This window comes from Pimephales promelas, chromosome 11 (genome assembly GCF_988280905.1).
Source record: "Pimephales promelas chromosome 11, fPimPro1.hap1.1, whole genome shotgun sequence".
NCBI classification, from domain to species: domain Eukaryota; kingdom Metazoa; phylum Chordata; class Actinopteri; order Cypriniformes; family Leuciscidae; genus Pimephales; species Pimephales promelas.
In genome coordinates, this window is record NC_142779.1 from 30,180,764 (window position 1) to 30,204,960 (window position 24,197).

The 24,197-nt window shown below is 41.1% G+C and overlaps 2 protein-coding genes across 7 annotated transcripts in view; both read left to right on the top strand.

Moving 5' to 3' along the window:
- The window catches only part of LOC120463351 (uncharacterized), a 36,027-nt gene extending 23,774 nt beyond the window's left edge, over positions 1–12,253 (top strand). For 2 of the 6 annotated variants that reach the window (XM_089117264.1, XM_089117261.1), the window contains exons 8-13: positions 9,509–9,595; positions 9,727–9,827; positions 9,911–9,977; positions 11,366–11,514; positions 11,593–11,713; positions 12,067–12,253. In XM_089117264.1, the coding sequence (XP_088973390.1) occupies positions 9,509–9,595; positions 9,727–9,827; positions 9,911–9,977; positions 11,366–11,514; positions 11,593–11,713; positions 12,067–12,108 (567 nt within the window). In that variant the 3' untranslated portion in view covers positions 12,109–12,253. The remainder of the gene's footprint in view (positions 1–9,508; positions 9,596–9,726; positions 9,828–9,910; positions 9,978–11,365; positions 11,515–11,592; positions 11,714–12,066) is intronic. The other 4 variants (XM_089117266.1, XM_089117263.1, XM_089117262.1 and 1 more) reach the window with 3 other exon arrangements.
- Positions 12,254–12,377: 124 nt separating this feature from the next.
- tbxtb (T-box transcription factor Tb) lies at positions 12,378–21,827 on the top strand. Its single transcript, XM_039652399.2, has 8 exons — positions 12,378–13,620; positions 13,968–14,232; positions 14,388–14,522; positions 14,631–14,692; positions 15,301–15,362; positions 15,552–15,728; positions 17,945–18,074; positions 21,250–21,827. The coding sequence occupies exons 1-8, from the start codon at positions 13,415–13,417 to the stop codon at positions 21,518–21,520; spliced, it is 1,308 nt and encodes a 435-aa protein (XP_039508333.2). The 5' UTR covers positions 12,378–13,414; the 3' UTR covers positions 21,521–21,827.
- Positions 21,828–24,197: the final 2,370 nt, after the last annotated feature.

The following is a 24,197-nucleotide window of genomic DNA, read 5'->3' on the forward strand; positions in this document are numbered from 1 at the left end:
TACGTGAGCACAGCTTGTGGGCACATTTATTACACTTGAGGCTTTTATGCTCTTTTTGTGAACTCTCTGGGTAGCCGTGAAAACGGCATTTAGACGCTCGCAAGCGGGCAGGGAAACCGGCTTGTTTGTGGCGGTAAACACTACTGCAGTCAGCGGTGAAAACGGGGACTAACAGTGGGCGAAGCTTTTACGGCGATCCGGCCGCAGCGGGAGAAAGCCGTCCTTTTCTCAGCTGTGCTAGGCAGACTTCAGTTGATCGGGCCTCAGCGCGATCTTGGGTCGAGGCCCCCTGGAGGAGGCTGTCTGCGGCGGCTGTCTGAGCGAGAGCGAGGGCGGCCGCCCTGTCTACGCTGGGGCTGCTGAGCTTGCTGAGGCGGGCGCTGTTGTGGGGTTCTGGCAGGAGGCTCGTGAGAGCGGCCTGTCGAAGAACTAGAGCGGCGGGGCAAGAACAGATTCATAGCCTGAGTCGCTTTCTGTACCTCGGAGAAGCGGTCAACGATGCCCGTGACGGCAGATCCGAAGAGCCCGGTAGGAGATATAGGCGCGTTGAGGAACAGGGCGCGTTCTGAATCTCCCATATCGGTGAGCGTGAGCCACAAGTGTCTCTCAGTGACAACGAGGGCGGCCATGCATTTTCCCAAGGCTTGTGCGGCGGCTTTAGTGGCGCGAAGGGAAAGATCCGTCGCGCTTCTCAGATCCGAAAGGATGGGCGGGTTCCTACCGCTGTTCGCCATCTCGCACGAGATGTCGCTCTGGAGCGCCTGGATGGAATGCAGCGCTGAGGCGGCCTGTTCGGTGAGAGGCGGCGCGGGAGCGGTTCTGACTGCCTGTAGTCGAGCCCGCAGGGAAGACGGAGGCAGGTCCTCGCAGTGGTCGCATCCTCCGTTGGCGAGGGCGAGCTCTGCGTGTTCCACTCCGAAACAGAGAACGCAGAAGCGGTCTCCTTCCTCGAGTGAAGAGCGGCATGAGCCGCAGGAAATACGAGGCATCTTGAAAAAGACGCTCGGCTCTTTTAGGAATATGGAATAGTAAAAAGGATACGCGTCGGATGGCGCTAGCTTGCTGGGCGGCTGAAGGTGGCAGACGGCCGGCTTCCTCAGACTCCGGAGCTCGCTAGGCGGTGCCTTCTCAACGACGGCGGCTTCTTCCCAGGACAGCGGATGCGTGTAGCTCGCTGAAATGAACAGAATCAACGAACGAGCTGGGAGAGCGACCTTTATACACTGTAGCCACGCCCCTTTTGGCGGGCTGTGACGCAGTAAGCGAGCGCCGTCCGCTCATTGGCCGCGGACTCAGCGCCGCTCTCCCATAGGTTCGTGCATTCTCTCTGAGCGAACCAATGAGCCGCTAGCTAGCCCGCTCATGGTCTGCCTCAGAAGAGACTGCGTTGACAATGATTACAAAATTATGGAATAATTTTTTGGCTTCAACTTCTCAGCAAAGATGAATCTTTCCCGTAGCGTAAGCTAGCTTACGCAATACGAGAGAACCTCTCGTAAGAGAACTATAAAGCACCCCAGAAAATAGACCGCATCAGCTTCTGAAAAGGCCTGAAGCAAGTCGATCACAGGCATGCAGGAAGTATGGCAGGCGAACGCAGCTCTCGTTCCCTCTCAGGGAACCAGGGTTACATACGTAACCTGAGACGTTCCCTTTCAAGGGAACTCAAGCTGCGTTTGGAACGCGGTGGGAACTCCATACCCACGACGCCATATGACAAATGCCTGTACTGTATGAAATAGAATAGCACACTAAGACACAAGCACCCTAGACCCTGGAGTGGAGCCTAGGTCCAAGTCATAAAAACGAACAAATGTATGCGGTGAGGACCAACCTGCCGCACTACAAATATCGTGCAACGAAACCCCAGATAATAAGGCTTTAGAGGCCGCCATACTCCTAGTCGAGTGGGCGCGGACAGCCAAAGGTGAAGGCTGACCGGCCGCTTCGTAAGCAAGTGTAATAGCCTCAACTACCCACTTGCTCATAACCTGCTTGGAGGCAGGGCAACCTCTCTTAGTTGACCCGAAACAGACAAACAATTGATCTGATTTACGCCACAGGGAAGATCTGTGGACATAAGCATCCAAAGCCCGAACAGGGCACAGCAGATTAAGCTTTTCCTGATCAGGAGAGAGAAAAGGTGGAGGACAAAAGGCCTGCAGAACTATAGGACCCGACACATTAGTGGGTACTTTAGGAATATAACCTGGCCTAGGGTGAAGAAAAGCTTTAACCATGCCAGGAGCAAATTCCAAGCACGAAGGGGCAACTGAAAGGGCTTGTAAATCACCTATCCTCTTAATAGACGAAATAGCAATGAGAAACAAAGTCTTAAATGTGAGGAACTTTTCCGAAATCTCCTCAATGGGCTCAAAGGGAGCCAAAGCCAAGCCTTCCAGTACCACGGCCAAATCCCAGGCCGGTGTTCTCGTGCGCTGAGCAGGCCTAAGCCTCAAAGTGCCACGGAGAAACCGAACAATGAGGGGATCTCTCCCCAAAGATAAACCACCCAAAGGAGAGTGGTAGGCAGAAATAGCCGCCACATACACCTTCAAAGTGGATGGGGATAATCCAGCAGAAAACCGTTCTTGCAAAAAATCAAGTACTGTACCAATCGGGCAGCTAACAGGATTACAATTGCGTTCTACACACCAAGTAGAGAACAGTTTCCATTTCAAAGCGTACAGTCTTCTCGTGGAGGGAGCTCTAGATTGGAGTATGGTCTCCACGACCTCAGTCGAGAGACCTGACTCTATGAGCTCGGCCCCCTCAGGGGCCAAGCCCACAGTTTCCACAACTCCGGGCGAGGGTGATAAATTGAGCCCCCTGCTTGGGACAGCAGGTCCCTCCTGATCGGAATCTCCCATGGAGAGCCGTCTAGAAGAGACACTAGGTCCGAGAACCAGACTCGGGCCGGCCAGTACGGGGCTACTAACAAAAGACTGACCCCTTCCTGGCGAACCCTCTCCAGAACTCCCGGAATCAGAGATATCGGGGGGAAAGCGTACAGGCGCAGCCTCGGCCAAACCTGACCCATCGCATCCAGTCCGAGAGGAGCTGGGTGCGTGAGGGAAAACCACATTTGACAATGAGTTGAATCTAAAGATGCGAAAAGGTCTACCTGAGCACGACCAAATTTCTCCCACAGGAGTTCCACCACCTCGGGGTGAAGTCTCCACTCCCCGGGCCTCAGCCCCTGCCTTGACAGGATATCTGCTACCTGATTCAGATGCCCTGGAATAAAAACTGCCCTGAGAGACAGTAATTTCCCTTGGGCCCACAGAAGGATCTGATGAGCCAATTTGCAGAGGTGACGTGACCTCAGACCCCCCTGATGGTTTATGTACGAGACCACCGATGTATTGTCCGTGCGGACAAGCACATGGTGGCCTCTCAGGTCTGGCAGGAAGTGCTTGAGAGCTAGAAACACCGCCATCATTTCCAAACGATTTATGTGCCAGGAAACCTGATGGTCCTGCCAAAGACCTCTCGCCGAGTGACCACTCATGATCGCCCCCCACCCTGTGAGGGAAGCATCCGTCGAAAGCAAAACGCGTCGACAATAAGCCCCCAACACTGGGCCCTGGGCGAGGAACCAAGGTTTGCTCCACATGACCAAGGCACGAAGGCAGCGCCGCGTGACCTTGATCAAGCGAAATGGATTTCCCCTCGGGGAAAACCCCTTGGTCCTGAGCCACCACTGCAGGGGTCTCATGTACAGAAGGCCAAAAGTGATAACGTTGGACGCAGCTGCCATGAGACCCAACAGTCTTTGAAACTGTTTCACAGTGAGTGACCGGCCTAGTTTCACCCCTTTTACGGCTGAGAGAATCGATGAAATACGTGCTGGAGACAACTGTGCCCGCATCGTTGTCGAATCCCATACCACACCCAGAAAGTTCGTCCTCTGAGATGGGAGGAGAACACTCTTCTTGGCGTTGAGCCTCAGCCCTAGCCGTTTCAAATGGGACAGAACGGCATCTCGATGCCGAACTGCCATCTGCTCTGAGTGAGCTAAAATCAGCCAATCGTCGATGTAATTTAACACACGGATGCCCTGGAATCTGAGAGGAGCCAGGGCTGCATCCATGCATTTCGTGAAAGTGCGGGGTGATAACCCTAGGCCGAACGGAAGAACCCGATATTGGTACGCTTCGCCCCCGAAAGCGAACCTCAGGAACTTCCTGTGATGAGGATGGATGGAAATATGAAAATAAGCGTCCTTCAAGTCTATCGTCACAAACCAGTCCTCGGACTGAATCTGTGACACTATCTGTTTGAGTGTAAGCATCTTGAACTTGAGTTTCTGAACTGTGTGGTTTAAAAGACGCAGGTCTAGAATAGGACGTAACCCCCCATCCTTTTTTGGAACAATAAAGTAGCGGCTGTAAAACCCTGACTCTCTGCTGGGAGGAGGAACCCTCTCTATAGCTCCTTTTTGCAGAAGTGTCAGTACTTCCTGCTCCATGACCAGAGCCTGCTCGGAGTTCACCACGGTGGGAAGAACCCCTATAAACCTGGGCGGGCGAGAACCGAACTGAATTCTGTAACCCGATTGTATAATCTGCAGGACCCAATGAGATACATTTGGCAGAAGTTTCCACGCTGCCAAAAAATCTACTAAGGGTACCAGTCTCTCGAGACTGGCCTCTGGATTTAATTGAAGAGCCACTTCGGTGCCCTGAAGCAGATAACCGGCAGGGAACAACCGACTTGACTGTTCTACGACCCTCCTCGGAGGATCGTCTGGGGACGCCGACACCGCGGTGCCCTGAAACGGATAACCGGCAGGGAACAACCGAACTGACGGCGCTGCGACTCCCCTCAGAGAGTCGCCCCCCGGAGGGCGCAGAGGAGAAACGATTCCTCGAAACCGTTTCTCCCCGGAGGGGACCACCCTCAGAAGCCTGACAGCCTTGGCGTCAGGACTTCTTCTTAGCCGAAGCTTTCTTAGAGACAATGACAGTCCTCAGATCTGGCCTGTCTCTAATAGGCTTCGACTGCGAACGCCAGCCCGGCCCCCCCCTCCCCTTTGCCTGAGGAGGAGCCCGAGAAGCGACGCTTTCTTTCTGCTGTACTGATCAGAACGCCCAGCAGTCTCAGGGATATTAGATCGGCGAGGAAGAAACTTCTGGAATGCTGCATTTTGTTTCTTAGATTCTTGAAATCTTTCAATAACTGTGTTTATAGAATCACCAAATAAACCAGAAGGTGATAGTGGAGCATCCAGAAGGACAGATCTATCTTTATCTTTTAAATCAGCTAAATTAAGCCACAGATGGCGCTCAGTAGCCACCAAAGCTGACATAGATCGACCCACAGATTTAGCCGTCTCTTTGGTGGCACGGAGAGATAGATCCGTCGCGCGACGTAATTCGCGAATCACGTCAGCGCTGACTTCCTCACAATCATCCAAATCCCTAAGCAGGTCGGCTTGGTACGCTTGCAAAATAGACATGGTATGCAAGCATGCCGCAGCCTGACCCGCCGCCGAATACGCTTTACCCACCAGCGCTGAAGTTGATTTTAATGGCTTGGTGGGTAATGCCGGGGCTTTGAGAGATGACGCTGACTCAGGAGAGAGATAGCTCGCGAGCGTCTCTTCAGCCTGAGGCATCGTCATATAACCCGCGTCCTTCATCCCCATAACGTTACTATAATTATGTGTCTGGGGATTAAAGACACGGAAAGACACCGGCTTTTTCCACGACCTCGACACCTCAGTGTGGAGATCGGGAAAAAACGGGAGTCCCCGGCGTGGAGGCTGCACTCTGGATGGCAAAAATCTCTCGTCTAACAAACTCTTTTTATTTCTGCAAACATCCTGTTCTCCTGTTTCTGGCCACTCAATATTTAGTCTAGAAACAGCACAAGTTAAAACCTCCATGAGCTCCTCATCTACAAGTGACTTGTGATATGGTTTCGTGTGTTCATGTTCACTTGCATCAATACTGACGACATCCAATTCCTCAGAACTGGATAGTCGCAGACTTTGTGCCTCATCCCGGGGAGAAGAAACCGCAGCGCGTGCTTCTCCCTGAGATAAGGCACTAGATCCAACAGGTAAGGGCTGAGAAAGGGCAGAGCCCGTCTCAAACCCCGCTGTTAGATCCATTTGTGATCCCCAAGACGAGCGCCGACGCTGTGCCTCGGCAGCAGCGGGACCCGCGCCTCGGGGAGCGCGCACCGAACCGTCCTCCTCAAAGAACGCCCGGCGAGAGCGGAGCGTCTTCACAGACAGCTTATCGCAATGCTCACAGTCAGCTCCCTCGAGAACTGACTGGGCATGCTCCACTCCCAAACAAGCAACACAGAGCTGATGTGTGTCCCCACCCGTGATGAAACGAGGGCAGGGAACAACACAACGCTTGTATTCTTGTTTAGCCATTACACGATATATTGTGAACAGACAGACAACAATAAATCAGACACGGACAATTTCATACAGAGAGCGCTTGTGAAGGCACAGAAGCTGATGCGGTCTATTTTCTGGGGTGCTTTATAGTTTTCCTGGTCATGACGTCATCGCCCATGACGTCTTGTTCTTCCATTGGACAGATTATACACGTGCTTCACGACGCAATCACGCAGAGCGTTCCCTACCGCGTTCCAAACGCAGCTTGAGTTCCCTTGAAAGGGAACTTAGTTGGCCGACGCACAAAATCTGCCAGACGGCAGACCGTCGGCTTAGTGTGTTCCGGGTTTTAATTATCTTGTTCAGTTTCTAGTCTTTGACAGATCTCGCTGGTGGTTGTTCTGCATTTCATGTTTTGTTTCCAAAGAGCCTAAGTGCAATCCTGAGTTTATTTTGATTAAAGAAAACTGCTTTCAAATAGATCCTCACTTTTTATTTATACCTTTTTCCACCCCCCCACACTATTAAACACAATATGTTTAATAGTGTTGGTCTGTGAAGTCTAGAAAGTAATCCAGCACATCATCCATACTTTTAAAATATTAAATTTACTAAAAAAGTTTGGTCTGAAATTCTAAATGTAAATAAATAAATAAATAAAGCTTAAGTTTGTGGAAGACTTAATTACTTAGAATACTTTAATAGATGTTAAAAATATCCCTCAAGTCAACTGAATATTGCCTTAGAATATTGGGATATTGGAAGTAAACAAAAACTCAAAACAGCCTGAAGATCTAAGGACTAGCTTAACTGAAAGCTCTAGGAGTTCTTACAGTAAAACATTTTTACTGAAAATCCAGGGTATATCAATTTTTTTTAGTTGCCTGCTATGTGAAAACTAGCATTTAGGTGGACTAAAGTTGACTGCAAGACACCAGTAGCTGCCAGAGTTCAGACTGCATAGAGGCGAGGCAAGGAGGTTGAAGAGTAGGAGTAACTGGGATGTGAGAGGAACCTGCAGAAACACACGAAAGGTTCATTTTTCTCACACCTCCCTGTCATAGTGGATGTGTGTAAACAGAGCATGGGTTTGGAAGAGGGATAGGGGATGGCAAACAGAGTTGGGAAGGACCAGTAGTCACAGGTATTAATCAGCCCTGCGGCCCATTTACGGTGTCATCTCATAAGAAAACAGTCAGAATCTCATGGAAAAAAATGTACCAGACATCCATCACATGGACAGACACTGTGTGCATGTCTGAGAGAATATAGCCCTTTAGAAGACATCCAAACATCTCTCACTTGCATGAGGAAATGTCTGTGTTATGGCTGCCTTTGAGCTGAATACTTAATTGTTTTAGAGAATCAGTATTTAAAGCAAAACATTTGTTTGTATTAATAATAATTAATAATGATTTCAAGTCAGACTCTTAAGTCATATACAGTATATACTATATACTGTATGAAGAGTTCAGATGCAAAAGCCTCTAAATGCCATTTGAAATTTTCTTCTTTAATGATGATTTTTATCAAACTTGTAAATTTAAGTTCAGTAATTTCACTTAAATAACAATTAATAGGTAATTATCATTGCCATTTAAGTGAAATCACTGAACTTAAATATACAAGCTTGATAAAAATGATCATTCTAGAAGAAAATTTCAAATGGCACTTAGAGGCTTTTGCATCTGAACTCTTCGTATATTTTATGTATTTTAACATTGGAAATGTATTTTCTTGCCTCTTGAATTATATTTTGGAATATATTTTAGCATTTAAGAGTTTAAAAAAATCATTATCTGTCCTATTTTTTTAACAAATATTTAGAATTTATTTGAAATAAATTAATAAAAAATAATAATAAGCCCGTTATAAAAAAAAGCCATATGGCGGGTATCTAATTTTGGACTTCTTGTAGTTAGGTATGTAGGCATGTAAAATCAGTCATTACTTCTCATGTAAACAGTTGAATGGGATCTAATGTCACTCTCACTTTGGTTTACAGGGATTTTACAAAATGTTACACCTGTTCTCCACTTACATTACAATGTGCTTGCATATGCATGACTAACAGTCAAGGCTTTACCACTGCAATTGTTGCTGTTGTGTAGAAGCTGTAGACGTGAGGTCCACCTAACATCATTCATTTTGTGACGTGTGTGAATAAGCACCTATAAACAGTTCAGCTGTCCCAGATGGCTCCCTCGCTCAAACCCTGTCACCTCAGGGTGTGAGACGACACACTGTGTGTCTTGAAAGATTGTGAGGTGCACGGAGTGGCACAGCAACTGAGAGAGATGACACTTGTGCTGTCACCTCTGACTGATACATCCCACTGACATCAAATAGCCCATGTAAGTGATGAATAATCACCAATGAAGGAATACACAAAAAACTTTCCTATTTATGTTGAATGAATGAACATTACAGGAAGAAACCGAGACACTCTAAATCAAGAAGAACTGTGGCACCATCTCCAAGATGCTTGAAGAAACTTGCTTGCAAAGCTTCCTGAAAAACTATGTGGAAGTATACCGAGGACAAATGCTGTTTCAAACGCAAAGTGTCACACCAAATATTGATTTGATTTAGTTAATAGAAGTTAATTAAGTTATCTGATAATTCAAATCTATTTATAGTGTTGATTTATGACATTATTATTGAAAGCATTGTGACTTACCCCATTTTTACACAAGAGCTAGAAACTTTTCACAGTACTGTAGCTTTACAGGTAAGTTTCTTCAAGTGTCGTTGGAGACGTTGACACAGTTTTTCTGGATTTAGTCTGTCTCAATTTGTTATCACAGACAGACTCGATGATGGTGAGACTGATATTTCCTACTTACAGAATATGAATGAAAGTATTTTTCTGGGGTTAAACTACTAAGATGCGTAAGACTTTTGCACAGTAGGCTACTGTGTGTATATATAAACCCAAACGTTGGGTTAAAAATGTAATAATAAATTTTAACCCAGTGGCTGGGTTTGTCCATATTTGACCCAAAGTTGGGTTAAAACAACCCAGCATTTTTAGAGTGTATATATATATATATATATATATATATATATATATATATATATATAAATGTGTATACACACACACACACACATATATATATATTATTTTTGCAGTGCATCTTGTCTCCACAGGTCTTTACTCGCGAGCTCAAAGTGCCAAAGTTTTTTACTCTGCAGTCCACCTTCCTGGAAAAAGTCAGCTCCAACTTGCTTTTTAAGGTAACTACATTCACATTTATTTATTTAGCAGACCCCATTCTCCAGGAGGAAGTCCATACTATTGTAGGGCTAACAGTTAGGTGCACATGTTTGGATTTTGTGTCCATGTTTCTCTGTTTTCATTATAACAGAGAACCCATGAGCCACTGATCAAGTCAAAGACTACTGACATTACCCACAAAATGAGATTAATGCACAACCTCTCTCTTTCTCACATGGCTGACACCCAGAGGTGAGTAATTTACATTTGCAATGTTCATTATATCTAATTTAAATGTATAGACATTTGATATTATTATAACTTTTCTATGTAAGCAGAATCATGGCAAAAAATGGAAAATGGAGCTTACAATGCACAGATGGTTTCAGCATCAAAGAATTGGTTAGTCACACAAGCTTTCTCAGTTCTACAAATTCACATTAATTAACTTTTTTTGTAAAAGGAGAAGTTAAAACAAAAAAAAAATGACTAAACATGAAATTTGAAAATTTTAATTTACTTTTATTTATTTGGACACATTATGTTTTCTTTCTTCATGAAACCCAAAAGGAGATTTAAGACAGAATGTTTTTTTGTTTTGATGATTTATCTTAACAAATGTAACACATTTTGTTAAGATAAATATGGGTTCTGATAAATAAAAGAATAGAAAAAGAACATAAAAAAGTATCATGAAGGTAAAAGTTCATAAGATTAATGCACTATATTCCATGTCTTCTGAAATTCAACAGTACCTTTTCGAGGAGTGTAGACCCTTAATAGTCACTAATGATTTCGCCTTCTATACAACCCTATCAAATCCAATTCCACTGAATTCACACTTTTGTTCACTTCAAAAATTGTGCCTTTAGATGTGTAAATGATGACTATACAGTGGTATGAATAAGTTTTGGCACCCAGTTGCCTAAAAAGAGGAATAAAAAATCATCTTTTGGATATTGATCTTAATGCCGAAATTTCGAAAAATGAGGAAAACTCCAACCTTTAAGGACACAAATTTTCTTTGTGAATGAATAATGTATCATAAATAAATAAATGTTTTTCCTTAAAATACAGGGTGCATAAGTCAGGGCACCCCTATGTTAAATTCCCATACAGTCAGGCAGATTTTTATTTTTAAAAGCCAGTTATTTCATGGATCCAGGATAATATGCATCCTGATAAAGTTCCCTTGGCCTTTGGAATTAAAATAGACCCACATCATCACACACCTTCCACCACACCTAGAGATTGGCACGGTTTTACTTCAGTTAGCCTAATAGCTGGTTTGATTTACATTGAAAGATGATCTTATGGAAAGTACCCCATGCCAATCTCTAGGTGTGGTGGAAGGTGTGTGATGATGTGGGGATATTTTAATTCCAAAGGCCAAGGGAACTTTATCAGGATGCATATTATCCTGGATCCATGAAATAACTGGCTTTTAAAAATAAAAATCTGCCTGACTCTATGGGAATTTAACATAGGGGTGCCCTGACTTACGCACCCTGTATTTTAAGGAAAAACATTTATTTATTTATGATACATTATTCATGCACAAAGAAAATTTGTGTCCTTAAAGGTTGGAGTTTTCCTCATTTTTCTAATTTAGGCATTAAGATCAATATTCAAAAGATGATTTTTTTATTCCTCTTTTTAGGCAACTTTAGCATGGGTGCCAAAACTTATTCATACCACTGTATGTTTGCTTTGGGGCACCTACTGTATTCCTTTACCTAATGTGCTTTTATATTTTACTTTTCTCAACATCAAAACTTTTTTATTTTGAGGAGATGAAGCATGAATGTTCTCACAATGTCCAAATTCGAAAGACCAGATGCCCTGCAGAGCCTGACCCTACAATACACCAGCTTGATCAGAGTAAACCTGAGAACCCAGCATCCTTAAGTGAATGTTCAAATGCACATTTCTCACCAAGGTCAGGAACTATATGAATGAAGAGTGTTTAGGAATGTGTAATACTACAAACTTTTTAATATTTCATTCATGCACGTAGTTTGCAGCCAGCTGGGAAAAGCACAGAGGAATCCCCATGTAGTTGTTCTGGAGATCCTCATTTATCAAATACAGATGTGCCTCTATCCTTATCTGACATCTATACTGGTCATTCTTTTGAGGTACTGTATGTGTTTTAATCATTTAATATAATGCACTTACAGTATTTTACATTTTTGTAATTACAATAATTAATTGTAACTACACTGTTATATAAATTCCACAATTAAACCTGTCCATAACAGCATACCTGTCCCTAACCTTACCCGTATCCCACCTCAATAGCAGAAAGTTGTTTTGCAATAAAACATAAACACAATAATGTAGTTAAAGATACCTAAAAGTGTGAACTCATGCATTCAAATTAAGTATAAAGTTGTTTTTATAATGAAATTCAATCAAGCAAACCAACTAAATAATACAAATAGAATATTAAATCAAAATTTAAGTAAACTGCTATTTTACTTTGTTTCAGGTGGAAAACTGTGAAGTGAAAATGTGGACAAATTATACATAGACCACTGTGATGATCTGTAACTTTAGTGCTGTTAAGAATGGGGAAAGAAAAAATGCGGAAAATGTGTCCTGCAAATTATGTAATTGTAATTTCCATTGAATTGTTTCATTTATAAATTTACTTAATAAATAACAAAATGATTCTAGATTTTACAGTCTATAGACCTTTACGCACTTTCTGTTATGTTATAGCTAGTCTGCTGTTTAAATCATGTCTGGATGAATGTTATAAGTTCATACCTGTCTTAATTTGTACACATATTTTGGTATTCAGATGCTTTCAATATACAATTAATTCCAGAATAGGTACTTGTTGTGAAATCTCATCCATTTTTACCGGAAGTGTTGTCGCCTAGATGACGCTTTCACGCTTTTTTATGAACACCCATTGTCCTGGACCGCGTCGAGTCGGATGGCGTTTCCTCTGCTTTTGACACCTCTGGAAAAAGATTCCCACGGGCTTTAAACTCATAAACATCTACTATAACGTTTCATCAGCACGGCCATGGACTTACACGGCCATTGGGTGTATAATTAGGCTAGCCTATTGCATTAATCTTACTAATCAAATTTTCTGAACTTTTTAATAATGATCATTTTAGGCTGCTCGATAAAATAAACGTAGCAAAATAAACCTGAACGTTATGCTTTTTTTTGTTTTTGTTTAGCATTTTCCCCACAGTGGCATTCAGCAGATATCATCTTTTACAGGCATACATTTTGAATTAAAAACGAACAATTTATCCCTAGTTTTAAGTAGCCTACATTTTCCAACCATGAAACCCATACGATTTGACTTGCATTGATTTTTTTTAAATCAAGTTTTTGTGAGAAAATCGTCAATATATACATTTTTAAATGTGCCGTTGTGACTATATATATATATATATATATGTGTGTGTGTGTGTGTGTGTGTGTGTGTGTGTGTGTGTGTGTGTGTGTGTGTGTGTGTGTGTGCGTGTGTGTGTGTGTGTGTGTGTGTGTGTGTGTGTGTGTGTGTGTGTGTGTGTGTGTGTGTGTGTGTGTGTGTGTGTGTGTGTGTGTGTGTGTGTGTGTGTGTGTGTGTGTGTGTGTGTGTAAATATTTACGCATTTCTTTACACCAGATCTCTGAACCAATGAGTGGTCTCATACATCAAAGCGGAGACCAGCCAATCAGAGCTTTCCTGAGCAAGGCATGGAGAGCGTTTTACCTGGTAGTATTTAATTGGCTGCATCTCTTCTAGTCTTGTGCGCATTTTGACAGGAGAGCTCGCGCATTTTTGGATATTTATTTATTTATCGTGTTGGAGCCTATTGGATAGCAGAATGGCATCTGGGACAAGTGACTGTCTGGAAAAGAACATCCAGTATCGGGTGGATCATTTATTGACTGCAGTAGAAAATGAACTTCAAGCTGGCAGCGAGAAAGGAGATCCAACAGAAAGGGACCTTAAAGTCAGTTTGGATGAAAATGAACTTTGGCAGAAGTTCAAAGAACTGACGAATGAAATGATAGTGACCAAGAATGGCAGGTATTTTTTTTTAGCCAGAAAAAACATTATTCACATTATCATAAGCAATAGAAATACACTCTAAAAAGTCAAAATGTGCAATTGTTATAACCATTGAGCTGTTGATTAGTTGATTGCCATATTAAATGCTATAAATGTAGTTAAATCAGGTTTTGTCACGTCAAATTTTAGGTTTATATTTGTGTCAGTTTACAAACTTATTGCCATAGCTATATTTTAAAAAATCCCCCCTCATTCTCCTTTAAGGCTATTATAATTTAGGCGGAATTTATTTGTTTGATTTATTCGAGAGATCAATCAAATACGATGATGCTTCAAGTCGAAATGCCTCTCATTGTTGTGATCAGGCGCATGTTCCCAGTGCTCAAGGTGAATGTGTCCGGTCTGGATCCAAACGCCATGTACTCCGTCTTACTGGATTTTGTGGCAGCAGACAATCACAGGTGGAAGTATGTGAACGGTGAATGGGTACCGGGTGGCAAACCCGAGCCACAAGCCCCGAGTTGCGTCTACATCCATCCAGACTCACCAAACTTCGGTGCGCACTGGATGAAAACCCCAGTCTCCTTCAGTAAAGTCAAACTCACCAACAAATTGAACGGAGGTGGCCAGGTTTGTGGACGTTGTCATACGAAACCAGTGAATTTGTTAAGCTTATTTAACATCGAATTACATAAAATCGCCTACGTTTAAAGGTCCAGTAAATTACTTAACCTACTTTAGACAAAAATAATAATACGTTGAAAATATGTCAATTTTTTTCATAGATTATGCTGAACTCGCTACACAAATATGAGCCACGTATCCACATAGTGCGCGTTGGTGGTCCACAGAGAATGATCACCACTCATTCTTTCTCTGAGACACAATTCATAGCAGTTACTGCATACCAGAATGAAGAGGTAACGTGTTGTATTTTTCTACAATATGATTTTATAAAGCATGTCAACATATGAACATTTATATGGTGCATAATGACATTGGATAACATCTGCAATTTGCTCTTTAAGGTTACTGCTCTCAAAATTAAATACAATCCATTCGCCAAAGCTTTCCTGGATGCCAAGGAAAGGTATGGCTGCTTATTAGACTATACCTATAAGAGGTTCACTTAATTTTGAACACATTCTGTTGTCTACAATTAACATTAACTGTCAATAGAATGTTAGTAGAATAAGTTGACATGTAGTTGACAAGTAGTCAGCAGAGTGTTCAAAAGGTACCAACAAAATAAAATGTTACCAAAAAAAGTAATACATGTGTATTGTAAATACATGAGTGGGGCTAGTTGTCACTTTTTACTCCAGTTGATATTTTTTTATGTTTGAAAGTAATGTTTTGTGTAGACAGACACATACCTGTTGTCGTAAACTGTATGTATATCATATACAGTATATATATATATATATATATATATATATATATATATATTATGGCCTGAAATAATTATTACAAATCATGGAAATGTATTGGAATTTCACTGTGGAGGATAAATTTCCATTAAAAATGTTTTAAACCAATTTACAAATCCAACTATTAGAGAAAACAAGCATTTTGGTCTTTTTTTAACCCATAACTTTCACCACCATAGACAAATGTTCAGTGTAACAATTAGCCCCAATCCCTCTCCATGTGAATATTTGTATTGCATGATATATAAAGGTCTTCTTTTGCCCCCAGAAGTGATCATAAGGACATAATAGAGGATATCAGTGAAAGTCAACACTCTGGCTATTCTCAATGTAAGAGCAAAATTAATTTTATAAATCAATCTCAATAATCAAATGTCATTCAGTCGGATTGAAGCTATTTCATAATTCTTTTTAAAATGTGGCCTGATCCTGTCCAGTTTATGTTGGGCAGCAGTTATAATAGTTTCAGTTAAATGCAAAACGAATTTCCCATTAACTCTGATTTTCCTGTTGGTCCAGTCAGTAGCTGGTTTCTGCCAGCCACAGGGTCTCTCTGTCCTTCTGCAAACCCGCACGCACAGTTTGGCAGCCCGCTCTCTCTGTCCTCACCCCATGGCTGTGAACATTACTCGACTCTGAGAAGTCACCGGTCTACGCCATACCCCAGCCCATATGCCCACCCGACTGCCTCTCCCAGTAAGTTCCTCCCTTCCATATTGTCCAGGTTCTGCAAAACATACCTCCTGAAAACATAAACATACTTTCTGAAATAGACAATGGGCTAAACTGTGTCTCATATCTCATTCAGCATATTCAAATATGGTTGAATTGGATCATTAAAGGTCAGCAGCAAAGACATTGTTTCATAAAGTGAGAATAAATGCGTAAAGTATATGTGTGTAGTTTAGCATTTAATTATTGTAGGTTTGCATAGTATTCTGAGTTTGCATTTCAATGCTTTCAATCATCATGTTCATACAACGCACACAACGCATTTGCATCTTACTCATAAATTTCTCTCAACATGGGGACCAGAGAGGTGTCAGTAAAGTAAATATATGGGAAAACAAAGTAACTTGCATTACTTATTTGAAAAATTACTAAAGTATTGCAGTACTTTACAGTTGGTCGAAAAAAAATAACCCCTAACATTGAATATATGACATTGTTATCTGTAATGACAAGGGTACCTAGATAAAATATTTAATCTTTTGGAATGGTTGGAAATTATGTGAATGTGTAAATAAAGCGAACCTAGCACATTGCATTCCCAAAATGCATGTCGAACTCACTGTTAGTTTGTGAACTGAGGCACTAAGACTGTAAACACGGTAACACTCTTTACTCTGAAACACTCAGCGCTACAGTCTATATCGTACTTATTTAATTAAATCGCACACTTTAATTTGATAATTGAACTAAGCTATATATTCCGATTTCACTTTTACATAATTTACAATTTTTAGACAATTTACACCTGTCCCTATTTACTTTACTGAATGGAAATTCTGCTGAAAGTTTGGCCTTTAAAGGGTTTGTTCATCCAAAATGTAAATGATCCCATCATTTACTCACCATCAAGCCATACTAGGTGTAAATGACTTTTTTCTTTAAGAAAAACTCAATCGGAGTTATATTAAAAAAATATTCGACGAATGATTAAAAAGTGTCTAATTCGTACGACCTCACTCGTACCAATTTGTATGATTTGTCTAAACCCACGTGATGGTTAGGTTTAGGGGCGGGGTAAGGGGTAGGTCATTCGAATGAATTCATACGAGTTGGCCAATTCGTAAAATATGTACGATTTAGCAAAATCGCACTAATTCGTACGAGTTAGGTCGTATGAATTGTTACGATTTAGCCACTTTTTAATCATTTGTCGAGTTCGTACGACTTGGTCGTGTGATAGTGTTGAAATATCCTGGCTTTTCCAAGCTAAATAATTTGAATGAATAGTAACTGAGATTTTGCAGCCCAAAAAAGCGCATCCATCCACCATAAAAGTGCTCCATACCGCCCCAGGGGGTTAATAAAGGCCTTCTGAAGCGACATGATGCATTTTTGTAAGAAAAATATCCAAAATTGTGATTTTATAAACTGTAATCACTAGCTTCCGGTAACATCCGTTCGCGCGTTCGTGAGAGAGTCGAGTGAGAGTAGACACCGCTCGCGATTCAAACAAACTCAAACTCAAGCTCCACCCACATTTATCTTTAAAAACGTCTCATTTTTGACTTCTAATTCGTGACTGGTGTTTTGTTTTGCTCTATCCTCTGCGTCAGGTCAGAGGTCACTCTTCGGCTAGAGCTCGACTCGGCCGTTACTGGAAGCCAGTGATTATAGCTGATAACAATATATTTTGCTTACAAAAATGCATCGTGATTTTTGCATCAGAAGGCCTTTATTAACCCTCTGGAGCCATATGGATAGCTTTTATGATGGATGGATGTTTTTGGGCTTTAAAATCTTTCAAAATATGTACTCCTATTATAAAGCTAGGAAGAGCCAGGATATTTTTAAATATAACTCCGGATTGTGTTTGGCTGCAAGAAGAAGTCATATACAGCTAGGATGGCTTGAGGGTGAGTGAATTATGGGATCATTTTCATTTTTGGGTAATTTTTTCCCTTTAATCTTGTTTAATGAGGGTTATAATGAGAATTTTCTTCTTAGCCTGAACTGTTCCTTTAATGAGCCACTCAAACAAGTTCTACTCACCGCAGAGTGTCTGACATTCCTGCAGCTTTTGTGTTTGGGCTCATGCTCATAAACGAGGAACTTTAGTGGTGGAATGCTTGAACGCTCGGCCACATCACCTCCATGTGTAGGAGAGACATCTCTAAAGCTATTGACCGAGCAGGTTTGACACTGGTCATGTGACTAGATCCTCTGTGTTGTTCATATTGCAGATGGTTACTCTGAAAGCTCAACCTGTCTCTCCATGTTGCCGTCTCATGATAACTGGTCCAGTCTGCAGATGTCCTCCCACTCCGGTGTGCTGCCAATGGGCCACGGCTCTCCCCCAAACTCAAACTCTAGGTGAGAACGAATCACACACTTTCACTACTACTTAATTGCAACTAAGTGGTTTTTATTTCTGAAGTAATTAACGACACACTATAATTTTCCTTGTTTCTTTTTTTAGTTCTTAAACATCCACATAGGAAAGTAAAATTACAAACAAAATACCTTTAAAGGTATAGTTCACCCAAAAATTAACATTAGCCCATGATTTACTCACCCTCAAGTTATGGTGTATATGACATTCTTCTTTCAGACGAATACAATCAGAGTTCAATTTAAAAATGTCCTCGCTCTTCCAAGCTTTATAATGGCAACGAATTGCTATTTCTGTTTTGAAGTCTATAAAAGTGCATCTATCCATCATAAAAGTGCTCTACACAGCCTTCTAAAGTGAAGCAATGAAAAAACATAAATTTTTAACATGTTAAGTTAACATTTTTAACAAAGTAAAATTCTAGTTTCCATCCAAAAGGCCATACTAAGTCTACTTGCTCCGCAACTTAGGAAACCTTGCGATGTCAGAAGTAGCGTAGTGCGTCATGGTGTAGCGTAAATATCAGCAGTATGTCGCAATACTCGTATAAGACTTAAAGGGATAGTTCATCTCAAAATTAAAATTCTGTCATTAATTACTCACGCTCATGTTGTTCCAACCCCATAAGACGAATTCATTCATCTCCGGAACACAAATAAGGATTTATTTATTTTTGAATCTGAGAGCTGGATCACTCCTCCATAGGCTTCGAAGGGATCAAAACTGGCCGGCCCAGAAAAGTTAAAGACATTGTTAAAATATCAGTCTACAGTGACTACAGTGGCTCAATCCTAAGTTTATTAAGCGACAAGAATACTTTTTGTGCGCAAAAAAAACAAACAAAAATAACGACTTTATTCAACTATTCATTTCCTTCTCTGTTGGCCTCGAGATTTCACGTAAGTTAGTGAAACTGCGCAACTGTTCTGTGTTATACGTCACGGGTAGACACACTATTGGCCACCGCTGGTCATGTGTGTGATGCGTGACGGACTAACCCTTTAAGTCGAATCTGTATGTTAGTTTGGCCGAAAGCTAGTTATTTTACTTTATAAAGTTTTAATATATTTTTCTTACACAAACGCATCACTTCGCTTCAGAAAGCCTTTTTTAACCCCCCGGAGCGGTGTGGAGCCCTTTTATGATGGATGGATGCACTTTTATGATGGATAGATGTAGCCTGGCTGCGCCCTCCTACGCACTTCCGCTCAATTTCATTTTACTTCTGTACTACGTCTGGGATCGCTCCATATCCTTAGGTTTCCAGAAATCAATTTTTTGTAGGACCAATCAGCGAATAGAGGGAGTGGCTGAGAAAGATGACGTTGATGTAAGCGCGTCAGTTTCAATTCAGTAATGGCAGCGGAGAGAGACGTGAGAAAAGCTATTCGGTCCGTTGTTGGAAAAGAAATTGCCGAATATACAGAATTTAAAGCCGGATTGTTATCGTCTCACCTCTTGTTGCACAACTGAGGACCAAGTGAAGGAGGCAGAAAGTTTGTGCTGGGCAGTTCGTGCACGATGACCGTGACATTTTGGACGGACGGTTTAGCCTGGTGTTCGCGGTGTTCGGAAGCCCCGAGTCCTGGCTGCTAAACTATTGTTGAAGATCCACTCAGGAGTCATGTCAGTCGCTCATATTCCCAACTGTAAATTTACTGATTCTTGTGATGAATAGAACATTTTGAGCCCCTTTGTGCACTCGTGCAGGAGGTTGGTGTGTCAGTTTTACATGTTGTAAATCATACAAATTGGTTGTGATTTAAAAAAAAATAATTGTCATAAATAAAAATGTGAAAAACCATACTTTGAAGATATTTGATTTTCAGTTTTAGATGACAATGGTTGATTTGTTTTACTAAAAAAATAAATGCCACATAAAAATGTACAAACACATACTTTGAAGACCATAATTAAGGTAATTAAGAAACAATAAGACGTAATATGAAAAATTGTTCACTGTAGCTGCTACAGCATTTGCGGCAGATCAGAAACGACCACAGCGGCGTATTTGTAATGATTAGACACAGCTTCCACCGTTGAATGAATATATCACTGTCCTTCGTGTCAAATATACATTTCGAATTAATAATTGTTCCTAGATTAACAAAACAACTCACGACACCCCGTTAGCGATTGGCTATGGCAGATCGTGAGTGACTTTGGGCAGATCCAATAGATTTGAACTTTAATAGTGAACCCATCCTACAAGGAAGGAAACGTTTTTCAATGGAGCGGTTCCAGACTCTATGTGGAAATGAAATGAACTAGAGTCTGGTTGAACCAGGCTAGGATAGATGCACTTTTATGATGGATTGATGCACTTTTATGATGGATAGATGCACTTTTTACACTTTAATGTTGGATAGATACACTTTTATGATGGATAGATGCACTTTAGATTGACTTTTATGATGGATAGATACACTTTTATGATAGATAGATGCACTTTTATGATGGATGGATGCACTTTTATGATGGATGGATGCACTTTAGATGGACTTTTATGATGTATAGATACACTTTTATGATGGATGAATGCACTTTTATGATGGATGGATGGATGGACGTTTATGATGGATGGATGGATGCACTTTTATGATGGATTGATGCACTTTTATGATGTATAGATACACTTTTATGATGGATGGATGCACTTTTATGATGAATGGATGCACTTTTATGATTGATTGATGCACTTTTATGATGGATAGATGCACTTTTATGGACTTCAAAACAGAAACAGCAATTCGCTGCCTTTATAAATACTTGGAAGAGCCAGGACATTTTTTAATATAACTCCAATTCTATTCATCTGAAAGAAGAAAGTCATATATAGCTAGGATTACATGAGGGTGAGTAAATCATGGGCTAATTTTCATTTTTGGGTGAACTATCCCTTCAATGTCTCAGTTGCTTCGTGAGATTAACTTTCTTTCTCTTGAGAAAATAAAAATCACCAGTGATCTTACATTTCATAAGAGATATCAAACATTTTCCAAATTCTTTCAAGACATCATTTGAGGAATGTAACATCATGTATAAACCTTTTCACATTTACACTTTTCCTTGCAGACCTCTGAGTGTTTCCAGTTTGAAAACTGCTAATCTGACCAATAATGTTTTCCTCTTGGTTGCTTTGTGTCCTGTTTGCAGTCAGTACACCAGCTTGTGGTCTGTAGGGAACTCACCTTTGACCTCAGTGTCTCAGGCTGGAAGTATGGCCAGCAGTCTGGGCTCCCAGTTTCTCCGCGGCTCTGCCAGTCACTACAGCAGCCTGGCTCACCCAGTCACAGCACCCTCTTCTGGCTCTCAGGTATATGACTCCACAGCTGTGACTGAAGTGCACGAGGCCTCACAATATGACAGTTCAGCCCATGTACGCCTTCCTACAGCCTGGACCCAAGTAACACCATCCTCCTTATAGGAAGTTGACCAAATGGAGTAAAACTGAACTATCATTGCTTTTATGCAATAGCTTTTGACGCAAATATATTACATCAACTGGTTTCTCTGTTGTTGTTTTTTTTTGTTTTTTTTTGTTGTTTTTTTTGCAGTGGAATCGACTCAAGTTAGCAACTTAAGTTAGCAAGTTAGTTTTTGTGGGGTATTTTTATGCTTTATATTCAAAACTAAAGCCTTATTAAGACCTAACCGAAATCCGTCTTCCTTTTTCCAAAACCCTTATTGTAATAATTCAGCCAGTTAAAGGCATGTGGGGGTTTTAAATATGCAAGTCAATAGCCGCGTTTCCACTGCCGGGCCAGGGCCGGGCCGTGCTAGTGCGTGCCAGGGCCAGTCGCGTTTCCACTGTCACTTCCGGGGCTTGATCGGGGCTTCCTCAGGGCCAACGGCCAGGATTTCTGGCCCGTCGAATACCTTGGGCCAGAGGGGGGCAGCTCGGGCTAGAGGCGTGCTCAAGGTAAAAGGCGGAGTTTATCGGTGTTATGGATCGTTATGATCTGAAGCAAGATGCACATAGGGGTGTCCATGTTTAACCGATTAACCGTTTAAAATTGCATAACATTTTAATTTGAACTGTAGGCCTATGCCAAATGCTGCGCAAAAATATATAGGCTATATATAGGCTACATATCGACGAATTTTCAGATATTTGTTTGATTTTTTGCCCTCTAAACATTTAAAATATTTGACAAATTAATATGAAAAAAATATATATTTTACTGGTTTTCTGAGGCCAAATTAGAACCTGGAAATGATATTTTCCCTGCAGTGCTGAATGAGAAGAGCCGTAACCACAGCCTACAGAAAGGGGATTTATGGGTGATGTATAGGCTATAATAAATGTGTCTGATAATAAAATAATATAAAATAACGAGGCATTAATTGTTTATTAATAAACTATTGTTTTCTAAATGATTTTCGGCTAAAAAACATCTCCATCTCCGGATGCACATTTAGAGAGAAATTAATTAGCTACATAATTACATAGTCAGAAAGATATTGGCTTTCGATTCGAATTTGTTCGTTTTAAATTGGATATTTAAAGCTTTAATCTACAAAGGATATAACCCCTGTAGACTAAAGCTTTAAATGTCCAATTTAAAACGAACAAATTCGAATGCGGTGGCTGTTTCAGGTCTCGCGCTTCAGTTCACGGAGATCATGAAGCGCGCCTTGATTAATTGTTAAAGCACAACGTTTTAATGTTATTGTGAGTTTACGCAAATAAATGTATTTGCGAATAATGTATTATTATTTTCTGTATGACCAGAAATGAAAGAGTACTTTAAGTTGTTTCCACTGAAAGAAATGCAATGAAACTGCAAGTGTTCACATGGGCGTCTCGCAGCCATCAGTGCGTGCTCCACACACACTGGATATACGCTGATATGCGTCAAAAATATTGTGTTTATTTGTGCTCTGTTCCTTTTTTGGATAAAGGCGTCTTCTACATATGCAGCCTAATAAAATGTTACAATAATGATGATGATGGTTATTATTATAAATTATTATTATTTGCAGACACGGAGTTTTTGTGAAATGGACGTTTTGCTTATTTTCAATTGGCAATTTCAGTTTGAAGGGTGATGGAAATGCGGCTTTAACTGCTCCGTACTTGGTGCATTTTATTTCTATAAATTAATTTCGTTTCAAATGGGGTCCAATCAGTTATTAAAGGTGTTAAAAAATTAACTCTGTATCTCGAGGTTGCGGCGTTTGTTATTTGTTAACAGGCGGCGTTTGTTAACATAGTGTTGGCGGTTCCGCAGCCTGTTATATCGCGCAAAAAATCGCTGCTTGAAATGGAGAATCGCCTGTACTGGTCTCGTGACACTATTGCAGCCACTACGGCAGGTGAGTTAATACACATGCTATCTTCCTAATTAAAAAAATAAATTAATTCATAATACCCGCTGAAATGGGTTGGGTTTTATGACGTTTGATCCAGAAAGGCGTGTTAGGGGTGGGGTCTGGGGCAGCGCTGTGGGGCTACTGGCCCGGCAGTGGAAACGCAAGCCCGGTGCTTGAGGCCCGAGGCCACTAGCTCGGCTCGGCTCGCTGTTAGCTCTGGCCCAGCCCTAGCCCGGCAGTGGAAACGCGGCTATTGTTTTAAAGCATATTGTATTTAAAGCTTATTTATTTTGTTGTCTTGTGAAGGATACTATGTGCACAATTGTGGAAAAAAAAAACTTTTGTAAAAAGAATTAATGTTTATATTTTTGGATTTGAATTCAGCATAGATAAAAATGTCAATGCTCTTCAGAATGGTTTATTAAACACGTTTCTGTCAATTTATTTAACAGCCTGATTTTTTTCTTGCTGCATGTGCAGAGTTAAAGACCTCGTATCGCAAACAGGGTTTAGATTAAGCCAGGATTAGGCCTTAGTTCATTTATGATATTTAAGTAGCTTTTATAACATGCCTGAAAAAACCCCCCCAAAAAACAGATTTTAAGATATGCCACTGCAATTTGCTTTCAGTTAAAATAAGTTTAGTCTGAGACTATGGCTTACTGTGAAACCGTGGGAATGTGTTTTAAAGATAAACTTAGTTTGAAGAAAATTGAGATATTAACATTGCTATTTGAACCATATCGAGAGTTTTTACAAGTTAAAATTTATGTAAATTGATCATTAAC

What these genes read in the sequence shown, in the direction of transcription:
- tbxtb (XM_039652399.2), top strand. Translation starts at nt 13,415, where the DNA reads ATGGCATCTGGGACAAGTGACTGTCTGGAAAAGAACATCCAGTATCGG. An exon ending in ATAGTGACCAAGAATGGCAG is followed by an intron (nt 13,621 to 13,967) that starts GTATTTTTTTTT and finishes TGTTGTGATCAG; the next exon opens with GCGCATGTTCCCAGTGCTCA. An exon ending in CTGCATACCAGAATGAAGAG is followed by an intron (nt 14,523 to 14,630) that starts GTAACGTGTTGT and finishes TTGCTCTTTAAG; the next exon opens with GTTACTGCTCTCAAAATTAA.